The sequence below is a fragment of the Hyla sarda genome, chromosome 10 (assembly GCF_029499605.1).
Source record: "Hyla sarda isolate aHylSar1 chromosome 10, aHylSar1.hap1, whole genome shotgun sequence".
In the NCBI taxonomy this organism is placed as follows: domain Eukaryota; kingdom Metazoa; phylum Chordata; class Amphibia; order Anura; family Hylidae; genus Hyla; species Hyla sarda.
Genome location: NC_079198.1, coordinates 95,136,714 through 95,153,987, shown reverse-complemented (window position 1 = coordinate 95,153,987; position 17,274 = coordinate 95,136,714). Strand labels below are relative to the sequence as shown.

At 44.1% G+C, this 17,274-nt stretch overlaps 1 protein-coding gene and 1 long non-coding RNA gene across 17 annotated transcripts in view; one reads left to right on the top strand and one right to left on the bottom strand.

The window, feature by feature from the left end:
* AGRN (agrin) overlaps window positions 1–4,336 on the top strand; it is a 537,034-nt gene extending 532,698 nt beyond the window's left edge. For all 13 annotated transcript variants that reach the window (XM_056542092.1, XM_056542091.1, XM_056542088.1 and 10 more), the window contains one exon: window positions 580–4,336. In XM_056542092.1, coding sequence (XP_056398067.1) covers window positions 580–737 — 158 coding nt within the window. In that variant the 3' untranslated portion in view covers window positions 738–4,336. The remainder of the gene's footprint in view (window positions 1–579) is intronic.
* The window catches only part of LOC130293433 (uncharacterized), a 182,000-nt gene that overhangs the window by 73,002 nt on the left and 91,724 nt on the right, over window positions 1–17,274 (bottom strand). The window contains exon 1 of one of the 4 annotated variants that reach the window (XR_008848208.1): window positions 11,468–11,632. The exons of 2 other annotated variants lie outside the window; for them this stretch is intronic. This is a non-coding gene — a long non-coding RNA (uncharacterized LOC130293433). Of the gene's footprint in view, window positions 1–8,450; window positions 8,582–11,467; window positions 11,633–17,274 lie in introns of those variants that run through there. One more of the 4 variants, XR_008848209.1, reaches the window with a different exon arrangement.

Below are 17,274 nucleotides of genomic sequence, written 5' to 3'. Positions count from 1 at the left end.
TTGCTATGGTTATGTTCACATTAGCACTGACAGACCTCACTGATTTATACTGTGGTTTGACAGGAAAATAGCATTGTATTCTGTACTGTGGTTATGATTGAAGATGTAGTGATGCAGAATTTAAAGAGGACCCTTGGCCAACCCCCTCAGTAAACAGCTTAGGGTGCCCTGATCACACACCATTTTATAGTTTCTTGATACGCCATTCCGTTCCTGAGATACAAGAGTTTATTTTTTGTCTGACAATTAAAATCAGTCAGATGGGCGTGAACTTAATTTTCATAATGGAAGTGAATATCAGGTGATGGACGGAGTTAAATATTCGGGGAGGGGGGGGGTGCGGTGTACTAGGCATACATGCCCCCAATGTAAAACATTCACACCCCTTGATTCACCCATCACCGATTTGATGAGCAGGATTTGAAGCTGTGTTCAGTCATTTAGTTTACATTGAACTCTGCAGCAGAAAATCCTGTGCATCACATCTGCACAGGATACTGTACGTGTGAATAGACCCTTAAGGTGGATTTCCCATCTATCTAGATTGTTTAACTTCATAGTATTTTTCTTTGCTTATAGGTGGAATAGAGAAACTAAGCGTCTCCTACAAGTTGCCGAAAGCATACAGCACCGGCTTCATCGGTTGCATGAAGGACGTTCTTATTGACCAGCAAGAGCTGCACCTGGTGGAGGATGCACTGAATAATCCCCCAATATTATACTGCTCAGCCAAATAATCCGAGACCAACTTATCTTCCTCCTTTCTGGCCGGCCCCCTTTCCCTCCTCTCCCCGCCATCCACTGCTGTAATTATTTTCTATTTTTGTAAACTTATTGCTTTTTATATTTTGTGTGTGGGGGGAGGAAGGAGAAGGCAATGTCTGTATATGTGTGGACGTGTGTGACTTCAGATAATGCAACCAGACCAAAATCCCCATGGGGTGGGCACAATTTTGTCTAACAGAGTACGCAGGTAATATGTGAGGACTGTGCACCTCACAAGGGCCTTATTTAAGTCAAATCAGGGATTACTGGGGGAGATGAAGCAGAATTTTGTATTGAAGTGCTAATTCATGAGGGGGGGGGGTTGGTTGCATTTGTCTTTCCATTGACCCACCCTGATGGTTGCAGTGTTGTTGCCTTGGTGTGTATGAGTGCATGCGTCTTGACCCCTTCTTGCCATGTGTGGTGCTTAGGCCGTACACTCTCATTGTGGGAGATACCTGTGTTATGAATTTTGATGGATGACCCTGCTGCTGACTGCCTTGCATGCCTGAGACATGATCTTAAGGAAAAATGAGGAAGTTAGGGGTCTCTGGTGTAAAAATGTGGCCTTCTTGTACATGATCTTCTGTTTTGCAAGGTCTGAATGATTCCTAAACCCCCTACCCGTCAACTCCCCATATCGCATCCATAAAACGTTCCACCTAGGGATCTCCATTATAGAACTTTCCAGTCTTACATTCCTTGGTTTTTATTTTGTGGTTCTGACTGTGAGGTGATATTCAAGTTATTTTTGTCACTGCAGAACGAGAGGGGAGGAAGGTGGAGAAAACTATTTTATGTCCTCCAATTCCATTTGTACATTCGACCTGGAAGGTGGTTGTTGGTTTATTTGGTCCAGTGAAGTCGTTGAGTAATTTCCTTGGCTTATCCAGTGTTATAATGCTAAGGAAAGGCATAATCCCTTCTAGGACAGGGTGTTTATAAAAATGCTGGATGAGTTTTTTTTGGAGATTTTTTTTCATAACTTTTATTCATTTTTTTAGTTGTTTATGAATTTTTACTTACCATGCTTTTGTTCTGGCAACATTTGTTTAACCCTTACTCTTAACCAATTACATCAAGCAGTTTGGGAGGGTTGTAAATAGGTCTAATTTAGGGCAATAATTAACAACAAAACCCAATTAGATCCCATTTAATCAGGGATATAATTTGTTTTGATAAGCCGGGACTGGTGGCCTAGTGGCACATTTTTTGGTCTTTCATCTGGAAGGTGTAGAGTTTGACACCTTGAATACGTATCGGATGTTAATTGCACATTTCACATCATATGAACTGTACATAAAGTAACATATCTACATTAGGTTTCCTCATGGCATATGCATTATGTGGGATGTCAAAAAGTAGATTTTTACGAAAAGCAACTGGACCAATGATTTCACTTTAACTTCCAAACATAGTTGACCAAGAATACTAGCTGAGCTTCACTGTCATCCATTGACTAAGAAGTCCCATTCTTGTCTATCAGGTAATAGATACAGTCCCTTTCCTTGTTGCTGCTCTCCTCCCTAGTGATGGGAATGCCTTTGTTTCCTTCCTAAATGATAGCAATAATGATCTATAAAGAAATAATTGTCTTAGAGAGTCTTTGATAATGGCTCATAAGCCACTTATGATACCATAAATATGTTATAGAAGAAAGGCTTCCAAAATATGGAAGTGAGCCATTAGGTTTTGTTTTATTTTAACATTGTACGTCTCATGAATCATGTGACCCATAAAAAAAAGGGTTAAACAAATGTAAAACTTACTTTTAGCTTCCAGGAGGATTATCCATGTGGTGTTCTCCTACGTAGAATATCATGTCTGGACAGTTATTGGGGTGTACTAATGTATAAAACCTATGTAGGTGTAACACAAGCTCATCTCACATCATGTAGACTCGTGTGCAGTCCCGCTCACTGCTGCCGGTCTCCGTGTATGTGAAATGGGAAGATGACACTGTATTCAATACCATGGATGTACTTCTATAGATACAACCTTTTTAACTCTTTTTTGGTTGAGAAACTTATGAGGGTTAGGTTGATGAGATCTTAATCTTGTGAGTGTCTGATGTGTGCGCCTGATCCTTCTCCCTGGCTTGTCTGTAATTCTACCATGTTCTAGTCTCAGATATATACATACCGGTATTTATATGCAGTAAATTCCTCTTGTATGCACAACACGTAAACTTTATTTTTTGAAGAACAGAAGTCATGTGCCATTTTCGCGGCATCAATACGTCTTGATGTTTCTGCTCTTTGGATATATTTTTACAACTGTGAGACACTATTTGTGGAATATGGAAGGGCTGCAATGGTCTATCACAGTTTGATCTCTTAAGGAGAAGAATATTCCTGATATAAACCATGATCCAGATTAGTCCTAGATTGCAGCAGATGGTTATCTCCACCAAGCATGGTAGTAGACAGTGGCTTTACAGAGTACTTTTCCTTCTCAAATTGCATACAGTTTTTTTTCCTCCCATTGGTGCTATTCATGTACATAAAACAGAGACCAAAAGTATTCACAAAAGATTTTCAACATGGAGGTATGGAGGGCATTATAGTAAGGACCATATGCCAACCTCTGCTGACTGCACATGTGCATACAAGTGGAATTGATTGTGTATGGAGCTTGTTTCTTGTGTCCAGATGAGGACAGTTCACTTTACCTTAGGGAGAGAGGGGCGGGAGGGGTAAGCTATGTATTACCAAGGGCTTGTTGTACTCGATCTAACATGTGCCAGAGATCAAATGTAGGGCACAACACAACTGTGTGTCTGTTTAGTAATCACAGAATACGCCCTTTGATGATACTAGTTAGACATAGTTTTAGTCTTTCAGATGGTCATGCGGTAGTCGCTCCAGAGTTTTTTGAGACCAAGCTCTCAGATGTTAACATATTCAACCATTTTTATGCCGTACTTTACACGTCTTGTTTGCAGTGACCTTGTTCTATAGGTTACAGGGCAGTTTTTTGTTGCACTTCATTACAATAAAGAACTATCTGTGGTCTTAAAAATATCTCAGTCAAAATACAATTTTATAAAGATTGGTGGAGAACATTGTAAAAACGGGATTGTGCCACCACAAGTTCTTTGCCGACTGCAATGGAAAATGGACTCCTGAATGCCATGGAAGAATGGTGGCCAACCTAAAAGACAGCCAGTGGTCAATGGAGGGACATATGACTAAGAGAAGAGCCAAGAGCTTTACGTTGACCACTAGAGCTGCAGAAGATATGATGAAACAAGCCCATCCTCTGTTCTATACAGCCATACACACGACCATTCACCATCTTACCAGGCATAATTGACTTTGTGTGCACTTACATTTCAGTTAGTTTTACTTTTCCTAGTTTACTAGCATTTATATCCATACTGTACAAATTGATTTTTTTTTTTTAATTTATGTCTGTCAATACATCACAATTCTAGGGTAGTAAATCCGCTGTGATCTGCTGTAGGAGTCTTGGAGGACTGTGCACAGTATACAGTACAGCATGTTATAACCATTACTAACTTTATTACTTGTCTTTTGTCCAATCACCATAAAATAAAATCTGAAAACTATTTGGAAAAGTCTAATTGCTTTTATTATGACGGCGTTTATTACTTGTTTTGTGGAATAAGTTGTCATAACCATAGTGTTTCTCCTTGCATACATGCACTAAATGGCTTCCAAGGATACCACTGGGAGGTTCAGCGGCACATGCGGGGTTCTCATTCCTCATTAAAACATGTCAGTAAACTTATTGTAGGAAAAATATGAAAACAGGAGGCACTCACCGCATTATGTGATCAAATGTATTTTTATTTTCTTTGTGCAGTAAAACACAGCGGGACCCATGAAGGACGCCACTAGCTCAGCCAGTGGTGTGCTTCAACGGTCCTGCAGCATTTTATTGCATAAAGAAAATAAATCTACATGCGGTGAGTGTCTCCTGTTTTCATATTTTTCTACAATAAGCTTCTTTACATATACATATATGCACAGTATCTAAGCCCACACATTTTTGTAATTTTAATTCTATCTCTTCATGTGACAACACTGAAGAAATGACCCTCTGCTACAATGTAAAGTAGTAAGTGTACAGCCTGTATTACAGTGTTTAGTGTTGTGTCCCCTCAAAATAACTCAACACACGCCCATCAATGTCTACACCTTGGAAACAAAAGTGGTTCCCTCTGTATAATGATGTATGAAGTAGGCCTGGAACAGGGCTTAGAATCATCCAGGAGGTCCCCAGAAGTTTTAACCCACCTGCATGCTTGGATAGATCTTGCCCTATTTAGTTATAGGGAAAGATCTATCAAATCAGTCCAGGGAGCAGAGGGAAGACACCAGTTACTGCCCGATGAGTCTCATTCCCAGCCAACTTTATAACTATGATTCCTCTGAAAAATTGCAGTGTTTCAAAGTGACTCATATATTATTGTACAGAGGGAACCTGTCAGTGTTTCATGCTTTCCATGGTTTAGGAACAATTTGTAGAAAAAAATCTGGTATCTACCCACCATATAAACAGATAATGCTCCCAGTCTTGTAATTAGAAAATTAGAAAAGGGGAGAAAATAAAACGTAGCCTTTATTTCTATCGCTAAAATAGTACAACATATAAGTGCATGTATTATCAGGTGACTAGTAATGTCCAGTAATGTCTATCCTGAATTTAGACACTGTCCAATGTTAACAATCTGTTAAACAAGTATGTCACAGTATATCAGTTTGAGAAATGAAATATCCTATGCACCAGAAGATTATCCCACACAATCCGACGCGTTTCGGTCAGCGGCCTCCTCAGGGAATAGATGGGTTATGCTAATATCACAGGATAATATATGTTAATGTATGAACACTGTATGCAATAAATATCAGACCCTCAGAGCCTTTGAAACAGGATATAGAGAGCACATTCCACTATAGCATGTGACCTGTAAAGTAAAAGAGGGGTTCCCAAGTCCTGGGATACACCATACTACTACCACAGGATAATATATGAACACTGAATGCAATGAATATCAGATCCTCAAGTCCTTAGAAACAGGAGATACAAAGCCCGTTCTGCTATGGCATGTGATCTGTAAGATAAAAGGGGGATCCCAAGTCCTGGGATACACCATGGATAATGCGCGCCTTTTCTGGTATTTGGTCCACCCTGAAAAAAAGGACAATGCAAAAAAGGGCCATCAGGCTCGGTTCGGCATCCATGTCATACCTGAAAAGCAAAAGCACAATGTGCTACTCACGGTTACTGCGTCTCAGTTGTCCTCCTGTGCAACCCGCAATAGCGGGGAGCCATGCTGTCTCACCGGCTGCCCACTGCACATGGAGGGACGCCACGGCGTGTGACATAATATCCGCCGCCAGGGCGGGCGGGCGTGGCTTGGCCGATGACGCGTCCACCAACCAATGCTGCAGGTCAGGGGGCGCGTCCTCTGCTACTAAACTTGAAGCAATTGTCAAGCTTTAACCCTGTCATCTCCGGAGCCTGACGAGTTTGTGCTCAAATTGATGGAATTTATTCTATGCCACAATTACTTTCTCTTCATGCCATGCCATGGGCAGTCCCTGTGCGCCTACGTATGCAAACATCTTTTTAGGCTGGTGGGAGGTGACAATAGCGTTCGTCGAAGAGAGAGAGAGAAATATAAGTACATTAAGGGATATTTATCAAAGCTGTCTATGTCCCACATCAATATAGACCAAACTACAGAGGGTTAGGTTGGTCTATTGTGCGCCTAATTTATCAAAAGGCGCACGGCTCTTGATAAATTCTGCGCACAGACTTTGTGATCTATGCTTTAGACTGTATTTAAACTTGCTCCAACATGGTCTGACATTTCGGCGTACTTTCAGCCGATGCGACTTGTCGCTGAAAAGTCGCTTTTGATAGATTCAGCACCAATGCATTTTCCAATGCATTTCCGTCTAAAATAGACTAGAATGCATCATGTTCAAAAAATCCTCTAAAGCAAAAGTAGCAGAAAAGTCGCACATATTTAGACTGCGACTTTCTGTGCGACAAATTAAGACAGGAAAAACTATAAGTCCTTTGATAATTATCCCCCATTGAGCTGGTCCCCTTGTGGGCACGCTACATAGATGATGTCCTGTTTCTGTGGACAGGTAGTTTGGGACAATTCAAGGAGTTTATTGACTTAATGAACATCAATAATATAGGTCTCACCTTCACATTTACAGTTGAACATAAATCCCCGGACTTCGTGGATGTATCCATTACCAAAAATATACAAGGTGGTCTTGATACAACAGTCTTTTGCAAGTCCACCGCTACGCACAGTCTCCTGCGGTGAGAGAGTGACACCTGGGACCCCTCAAAAGGGGGATCCCTAATGGACAATATCTCTGCCTCAGGAGGAACTGCACATGAGAGGAGGACTTCATGGCACAGGCTAGAGACCTCCGAGGGAGATTTCGTCAGAGGGGTTATCCTGACCATATACTAGCAACTGCCTACATGGCAGCCAAAGCTACCCCCAGAGAAAAATTCCTGGTCCCAAAACATCGAACAGAAGAGACTAAAATATGCCGCATCATTGGCACATATGATAATATGTCTGGTCAGGGAAATCCTGCAGCGTCATTGGGGGATACTTTTGATGGACCATGATCTTCGTACATGTGTGGGAGAGTATCCACAGATTAATTACCATAAAGGCAGAAGTATCGCAGACCGAGTCACACATAGTTATCTTGCACCCATTCCCCCGGCCACGACATGGCTCAATAAAAACACCATCACGGGCTCGTTTGCATGTGGACACTGCCGTGCTTGCTACTATATGACAAAAACACAAACAGTACTACTACCTAGATCTAACTGGACATACAAGATCAATAGCTTCATTAATTGCAGCACTAAGGCAGTGGTATATGTGGCAACATGTTCCTGTGGTCTTAAATACGTAGGTAAGACCATACGTGAACTTCGGAGACGCATACTGGAACATGCTGGCGATGTAAGGAACAAGCGAGATATGGCCATTTCCAGACATGTCAACGAAGTTAAGGGGGGGGGGGGGGGATTTAAGCATGTGTCCTTCTTTGGGATTGAAAGTATAAGTCCTTCCATACAGGGGGGGAATCTGGACAGAACCCTACTGCAGCGGGAGGCACGCCGGACGTATACTTTAGACAGTTGCACCTAAGGGTTTGAGCGAGATATTGTGTTTTTCCTGCTATATAGAGACCAGGGGCATAGCTAGAAACCCCAGGGCCCCGGTGCGAAAAATTGCCCTGGACCCCCTACCACTTGACGACCCGCTTCCCCAATCCTGGACAACCCCTTACTCAGCCGCACAAAGATATCAGTGACTACAGCACTGATGGGACATAGTCAGGAGAATACACAACAATATAAGTGACTGACAGACAGGGCCGGACAGACAAAACAGACATTTAAGAAAAAGCAGCCCATTTGTCTGGAGGGGGTCCAACTGCTGGGACCCCCACCAATCACTTTGGTTCCAGTTGCTCTCCAGTTGTTATAAAGGTATAACTCCCATGATGTCTGGAGAACCTCAGGCATTATAGGAGTTGTAGTTTTGCAACAGATGGAGAGCCACAGATTAGGGTACATCGTCACCCATCATCACTGCAGAACTAACAAGTGACTCCAGCTCTGATGGGACAGTCAGGAGAAAACACAATGATATCAGTGACCTGAGTGACGTCTTCTCTGTTGTCTTTTCTTTTCCATCTGGTCCAGATGTCAGGACGTCTTCCAGCTCCATCTTCTCTGCGGAGTCTGACACCCGGACATCATAGGTTCTCACTTTGTCAGTAGATCCTCATCCTCTGTATGAAGACAGTAATCATTATTATTCTGCTAAATACCGTACCCCCTGAATATAATACTGCCAAATACTGTATCCCCTGAATATAATACCGCCGAATACTGTACCCCCTGAATATAATACTGCCGAATACTGTACCCCCTGAATATAATACTGCCAAATACTGTATCCCCTGAATATAAAATTATCATCCACTGTACCTCCTGCATATAATACTGCCACCTACTGTACCCCCTGAATATAATACTGCCACCTACTGTACCCCCTGAATATAATACTGCCACCTACTGTACCCCCTGAATATAATACTGTCAAATACTGTATCCCCTGAATATAAAATTATCATCCACTGTACCTCCTGCATATAATACTGCCACCTACTGTACCCCCTGAATATAATACTGCCACCTACTGTACCCCCTTAATATAATACTGCCACCTACTGTACCCCCTAAATATAATAATGCCACACACTGTACCCCCTGAATATAATACTGCCACCAACTCTACCTCTAAATATAATACTGCCATGTACTGTACCCTCTGAATATCATACTTCCACACACTGTATCCCCTGAATATAATACAGTACTGCCTCCTACTGTACCCCCTGAAAATACTGCCTCCTACTGTACACCCTGAATATTATATTGCCTCCTACTGTACCCCTGAATATAATAATTCCACACACTGTATCCCCTGAATACTGCCACATACAGTACATGCACACACATCATTCATACATACAGAGCATACACACACATAAATAATACATACATACAGATCATACATACACATATCATACATACACCTGCCGCCTCCAGATCCCCCCGCACAGAATACATCTCCACACATCATACATACATCTTGTTTACACACATCTATCATTCATACATACACATAATTCATACATACAATACATACACATACATCATTCATACATCATACATACAGTACATACACACATCATACATGCACACACATCAGCAAAATCTGCTGAAGCAAATATGCAGCAAAAATACGCACACGTGCACGCACCCTTAGGGTAGGGTCACATGTAACAGATCAATATTGTATGTCACTCTGCTGATCCGTCAATGACTTGACCCTATAGTGTGCCTCCAGCTGTTTTCCCAATGTCCTGCTTGCAGCAGCAATCTGCCGCTATACAATGTCTCAGAGTACACTGCATGTGCCCACGGTGACTCGCAGGTCCCTGTGTGGCTGCTTGTTAGTGGCAGATTGCTGTTGTGAGCAGCACACAGGGGGAAAAACAGCAGGAGGCACTCCATAGAGTCATGTCATCGGCGAATCTGCAGACATGTAACCCTACCCTAATGTTAATCTGTACAGGATGATTTATGATAAGAGATGTTTCCACAATATATACATTTTTTCTTTAACTTAAAGAAGTACTCCAGGATGCTAAAATTTTCATTCAGACTGCCGGCAGTAAAATAATATATATATATATATATATATATATATATATATAGGGCCCACGGGAGTGGCCTCCGCCGCAATCCTTTTCCTGGTTGCCGGTGGTCGGTGAGTCGCACTGCCGCTCAGCCTATCGCCGGCCGAGGCAGGACTTCGCTGTGACCGGTGATTGTCAGTATGCCTTACCAACCACCGGCAACCAGGAAAAGGATCGCGGCGGAGGCCGATCCCCTGGAGGCACCAGGGGAGCGACAGCAGGTATGTATATTTATTATTTTACTGCCGGCAGTCTGAATGAAAATTTTTGCATCCTGGAGTACTCCTTTAAGATATTTACTGTAAGCCAGTGTTTTCTAACCATGGCACGTCCAGCTTGTGCAAAACTACAACTCCCAGCATGCCCAGACAGCCTTTGACTGTCCAGGGATGCTGAGCGTTATAGTTTTACAATAGCTGGAGGCACCATGGTTGGAAAACACTGGCTTCTGAGGTCAGAGGATGTCACTATGAGCAACTACTATGAAGTGAGCGCAGGAGCTCCTGCGCTAACTTCATAGCCATGCCGTAAATGAACGGCGCTTCATGCCCCTTTTCTAACCCCCGTCCTCCTCCATGCTCCTTTTTTCCACCCCCATGACCTCCTCCATGCTCCTTTTTTCCACCCCCCTGACCTCCTCCATGCTCCTTTTACCAACTTTTCCAACCCCCCCCCCTGTCATATTCCATGCCAGTGTTTCCCAAACAGGGTGCCTCCAGCTGTGGCCAAACTACAACTCCCAGAATGCCCAGACAGCCTCTGGCTGCCCAGGCACGCTGGGAGTTGTAGTTTGGCCACAGCTGAAGGCACCCTGTTTGGGAAACACTGCTCCATGCTCTTCTAGCCAGCAAACCCTCCCCCGACACTCTCACCTCTGACCCTCCATCATTCGTTTACAGCCTCGTCCACCTCCTCACATTCCGGGGAGGATACAGCATCTCTAGGCGGCGGCGGGATGTCCTCATCCTCCTGCGCAGCTGGGGCAGGGACCGTGACGTCAGGTGCGTGCTTCCGACGTCTGCTGCCCTGCGGGCCCCCCTGGCTTAGGGGCCCGGTCACCATGGCGACCGTTGCGACCTCTATAGCTACGCCATGATAGAGACATAATGATAGGGGTTTCCATGGGTTGTTTGATAGGTAGTTAGCGGGGTTGTAGTCAACCCTTCAGCTAGCACACCCATTCCTTGAGCATAGGGAATTGCAGGGCATAATAGGTTAGGTTCCAGAGTGGGACCGCCCTTTTTAGGGCGGCCACCCCGCCTAGGCTTAGGGTCTAGAGTAGTCACTGACTAGATATATAATAGGTTTCCTAGGCCCCCGCTATGTCCCTTGCTCATACATGCTTTAGGAGGTGACCATACCCTCCCCTATCATCTTCTCTTAGTTTTGAATGAGACTGAACATACCTATATCTCTAGCCTGTGCCATGTCTCCTCCTCAGAAGTCCTATTTGTGCTGAAGACAGCCTATTCTTTTTTAACTTTCTTTATGTGTCTGCGCCACTAGATACCTAATATACATATTAACTGTAAGCCACCTATCATTTACCAGTATCCTCTTTACTGTGGGAGAGACATATAACTGACAGTGTATGGGGTATCCCTTTGGGGGCTATAGTTTATAAGTCACACTGATTACAAGTTACTTCAATATCTGTGTATCAGTCATTCATATATGAGGGTTTTCTACAGCAGCCAGTAAGCCATTCATTCTCTAGTTTACTGCCAACTATATATCGCAGCCATTCAATTGTCTGGCTCCGGGGATGACAGGGTTAACCCATAGCTTGACCGCTGCAAGTTTAGTAGCGGAGGACGCACCCCCTGACCTGCGGCGTTGGTTGGTCTCTACTGAGTTGATCCAGAGGAAGGCAAAAAACCCTCATACTAGAGGTAAAAATTCCTTCCCGACTCCAATATGGCATCAGAATAAATCTCTGGATCAACGTTCTGTCCCTATAAATCTAGTACCAATAACCTGTAATGTTATTACTATCCAAAAATGCATCCAGCCCCCTTTTGAACTCTTTTACAGAGTTCACCATGACCACCTCCTCCGGGAGAGAATTCCACAGTCTCACTGCTCTTATAGTAAAGAACCCCCGTCTGTGCTGGTGTAGGAACCTTCTTTCCTCTAGACATAGAGGATGCCCCCTTACCAGTCCTGGGTATAAATAGATCATGGGAGAGATCTCTGCATGGTCCCCTGATATATTTATACATAGTTATTGGGTCTCCCCTAAGCCTTCTTTTTTCTAAACTAAATAACCCTAATTCTGATAATATTTCTGGGTACTGTAGTCCTCCCATTCCCCGTATTACTCTGGTTGCCCGTCTTTGAACCTTTCTTGTACACTGGTGCCCAGTACTGTACACAGTATTCTATGTGTGGTCTGACTAGTCATTTGTACAGTGGTAGAATTATTTCCTTGTCGTGGGCATCTATGCCCCTATTGATGCACCCCATGATTTTATTTGCCTTGGCAGTGGCTGCCGGAGACTGATCACTACAGCTAAATTTACTGTTAACTAAGACCCCTAAGTCCTTTTCTACATCAGTCGTCCCAAGTGTGCTCCCATTTAATACATAATCCCAGTCCGGATTTTTCTTCCCCATGTGCATTACCTTACATTTATCAGTGTTGAACCTCATCTGCCACTTCCCTGCCCAAACCTCCAACCTATCCAGATCCATTTGTCACTGTCCTCTATAGTGTTTACCGCTTTACAGAGTTTAGTATCATCTGCAAAGATTGCTACTTTACTATTCAACCCCTCTAAAAGGTCATTAATGAATATATTAAATAGGACAGGACCCAATACTGACCCCTGTGGTACCCCACTAGTAACAGTCACCTAATCAGAATTAGTAGAGTATAAGTAATGTACCATTAAAAACCACCCTCTGTTTCCTATCACTGAGCCAGTTACTTACCCACTTACACACATTCTCCCCCAGCCCAATCCTCCTCATTTTATGCACCAGTCTTTTATATGGCACCATATCAAATGCTTTGGAAAAATCCAGATATACGACCTCCAGGTCCAGTCTGGAGCTCACCTCCTAATAAAAGCTGATCAGGTTAGTTTGACAGGACCGATCCCTCATAAAGCCATGCTGATATGGAGTCAGATATTATTTTTTTAAGATACTCCAAAAAGTTACTTAATTCCTTTAGAACACGCAGGTGAACCATCTGGACCTGGTGATTTGTCTATTTTGATTTTTTGTAGGCGGCACTGTACTTCTTCCTGGGTTAGACAGGTGACCTGTACTGGGGAGTTTAACTTATCTCGCTGTATTTCACTTGGCATTTCATTTTCCTCGGTGAATACAGTGGAGAATAATTTGTTTAATATATTTGCTTTTTCCTGATCCCCGTTTATAATTTCTTCTTTATCTTTTTTTAAAGGGCCTACACTTTCATTTGTAACCTTTTTGCTATTTATATAGTTAAAACATTTTGGGGCTAGTTTTACTCTCTTTGGCAATGAGTCTTTCTGTCTCTATTTTTGCGGTTATCTTTTTTTTACATATTCTATCTTTTTCTCTATAGCTTTTTAATGCTTCTTCACTGTTGTCCTGTTTTAGTAGTTTAAATGATTTATTTTTGTCATTTATTTACCCCTTAACATTTTTATTCATCCATATTGGTTTATTCCTGATCCTTTTATTCCCATAAGATATATATATCTTAGGCTCCTTTCACACTATGAGCATTTATCCATTATTAAACATCTGTTTTCTGTGTAAAAACGGATGTATAATAACAGATGAAATAACGGGTGCTAACGGCTAAATAAATAAATATCCGTTAAGACCCGTTATAATATCCCTCATGTATGGCCATTTTAACACCTCTGCCTTCAGACTCCCACAGCCGGGACTACTACTACTCCCATCATGGAACAGCCTTCTATCCATGATGGGAGTAGTAGTGCCCCAGCTGCGGGAGTCTGCAGACAGCTGGGGAGGCTACATTAGTGTCTGTACTACTACCCCCATCATGGAACAGAGTATGTTCCATGATGGGGGTTGTAGTACAGGGGCTGAGGGATTGATCGCACCGGGTCTCACTTCTGAGACCTCATGCGATCAGAAGTTATTAAGCAGGGGAGCGGGCGGCATGGTCCGCAACCCTGCAATGTATGGTGTGCTTTAACTTTCATTTTCGAATCCCCCATGGGGAGCCCTGAATGGCCGGTACTGAGGAGCATTTCAGGGCTCTCTGTGGGGTTTTTAAAATGAACATTGTGAGTGGCATCGGGGGCCATATGTATATTAAAAGCGCTGTGGGGGCAAGATATATAGCGCTGCAGAGGGCAGACATATAGCCTATATATCTAGCCCCCAGTGCATTTATAATATACCCCCCGCAGCGCATTAATAAACATATGACCCTCACCAGCGCATTTATATATATATATATATATATATATATATATATATATATATATATATAAATATACCCCCGCAGCGCATTAATAATGTGTACCCCCCAGAGCATTTGTCATAATATGCCACTGTAGCGCTATGAATGAAAAGTATATCTATCAGCAGCGCATAGTGCCAGCAGCCGGCCGATGATGCTGATAGAAATACTTTTCATACATAGCACTGTGGCGGCATATGTATATAGAAGCGCTGTGGGGGGCAGATAATGCTATATGTCTGACCCCAGCACATCTATATACATATACCCCTGCAGCGCTATGAATGAAAAATATTTCTATTAGCAGTGCATAGTGCCAGCAGCTGGCCTTCAGACTGGATGTTACATAAAGACAAACTCCTACCCCTTTCCGTTTTCTCTGATCCTTCCTGAATAGACTATAACCCTGTATGTTGACCGTCCAGTCATAGCTATCGTCCAACCAAGTCTCTGTTATACCCCCTATGTCATAATTCTCATCATGCATTATCAACTCCAGTTTGTCAGTTTTATTGGACAGACTTCTAGCATTAGTCAACATGCAATTCAATGGTGAATGTTTTTTCTTCCTATGATGCCTATCCCTATTAACTATTCTAACCCCTCCCTCCGCTCCACCCCCAGGTACATTAATAAGTCCCCCCCTCTCTATTTACACTATCTTCCCCCTCTACATTGTAGGTTACCTCCCCCCCCCAGTTCCTAGTTTCAACTCTCCTCCACCCTTCTAGCCATCTTCTCCCCAAGCACAGCTGCACCCTCCCCATATCTGACAGAGAAGTTGGCCCAGTTCTCCATGAACCCAAACCCCTCCTTCCTATGAGACTCACAATAAGTGTCTCATGGAGATGACTTCTGGTCCACACAGCAGTTCCTATAGAAGTGGGCAAGTCATAGCTCCAGTCATGTGGATGAGCAATGGGACTGGAACTGGATTGTATTGGGAAAATAAAGCCACTGGGCAAGAAAAAAGCAGCATGGCTGTTTAACTAACTCCTGTTACTGATGAAGAATGCTGACAGAAATAGTAAAACTTGATGTAGAGGAAGGTAAAAGTGTATGATGTGCATTATAATTGACATAACTTGGCAGTGATCAGACTTCACAAAATTACAATAAAGCCATAACCGACTCCATTGTAAAGGCTCTATTACTTGGGCCCAGTGGCGTTGCGACCCGGGTGCGGGGGGTGCGGCCCGCACCGGGTGACACCAACCTAATGGGGTGACACCAAGACGCTCCGCAGCACCCACACCACCTCCCCAGCTACACTGACACCCCCCTATGTGCCCGACCGGCCTCCCATCCGTCAGCACCCCCCCCCCCCTGTGCTGTGTGTGCGGTGCGCCCGTCTATTAGCAACCCCCCCCCCCCCCTTTCAGTGCGCCCGTCCGTCATCACGCCCCCCCTCTCACCTTCACCAGTACTGTGCCCGGCCTCCGCTCCCACGTCTGCGCCGGCCTGACGTCATACCGCATGGCCGCGCAGGGGGACGTCAGTTACGTCACTCGCATTGCGCCCGGTGAGAAGGATCGCTGCGCTGGATGGGTGAGTGTGTATGTCTGTCTCTATCTATGTTTGTGTGTGTGACTCTGTGTGTGTGAGAGATTGTGTGTGTGACTCTGTGTGTGTGACTGTGTGTGTTTGTGTGACTCTCTGAGTGTGTGTGTGACTCTGTGTGTGACTCTGTGTATTTGTGTGACTGTGTGTGTGTGTGTGTGTGTGACTCTGTGTGTGACTCTGTGTGTGACTGTGTGACTCTGTGTGTGACTGTGTGACTCTGTGTGTGACTGTGTGACTCTGTGTGTCTGTATGTGAGTGTGTGTCTCTCTGACTGTGTGTGTTTGTGTGTGTGTCTCTCTGTGTTGTGTTGTATGTTTTTTTTTTTGTGTGTGTGTGTGGGGGGGGGGGGGGGAGACTGACGCATTGTGGGGAACCTGCAAGGGAACCTGCGGCCTAATGTGGGGAGTCTATGCTACCTAATGTGGGGAGTCTATGCTACCTAATGTGGGGAGTCTATGCTACCTAATGTGCGGAGTATATGCTACCTAATGTGCGGAGTCTATGATACCTAATGTGCGGAGTCTATGCTACCTAATGTGGGGGGTCTATGCTAGCTAATGTGGGGAATCTGTGCTACCGAATGTGGGGAAACTGCTACCTAATGTGGGGAATATGTGCTACCTAATATGGGGAAATTGCTACCTAATGTGGGGTAACTGGTACCTACCTAATGTGGGGAAACTGGTACCAAATGTGGGGAATCTATGCTGCCTAATGTGGGGAAAAGATGCTACCTAATGTGGGGGAACTGCTGCCTACCTAATGCTCCCCCCCCTGGCAGTAGCACCCTCATCATCCGCCAGCAACTACCCCCCCCCCCCCCCCCAGCGGCACCTCCATCAGCAGATCCTGATGGTGGATGATGGCGGTGCTCCTGCCAGGAGGATGATCCTGCCGATGGATGATGGGGGTGATACTGCCAGGGGGGATGGCCAGTAGCACCCTCATCATCCTTCAGCAAACCCCCCCCAGTAGTAGCACCCCGTTCATCCACTAGCAACACCACCAATACCCCCCTCCCGTGGTAATAGCATCAGCTAACGGATGTTGAGGGGTGTTACTGCGGTTGTGGTATTATATTCAGAGGGTGCACTGTATGGCAACGTTATATTCAGAGGGCGCAGTTTGTGGTAGTGTTATATTCAGAGGGCACAGTGGGTGGTAGTATTATATTCAGAGGGCGCAGTTTGTGGTAGTGTTATATTCAGAGGGCACAGT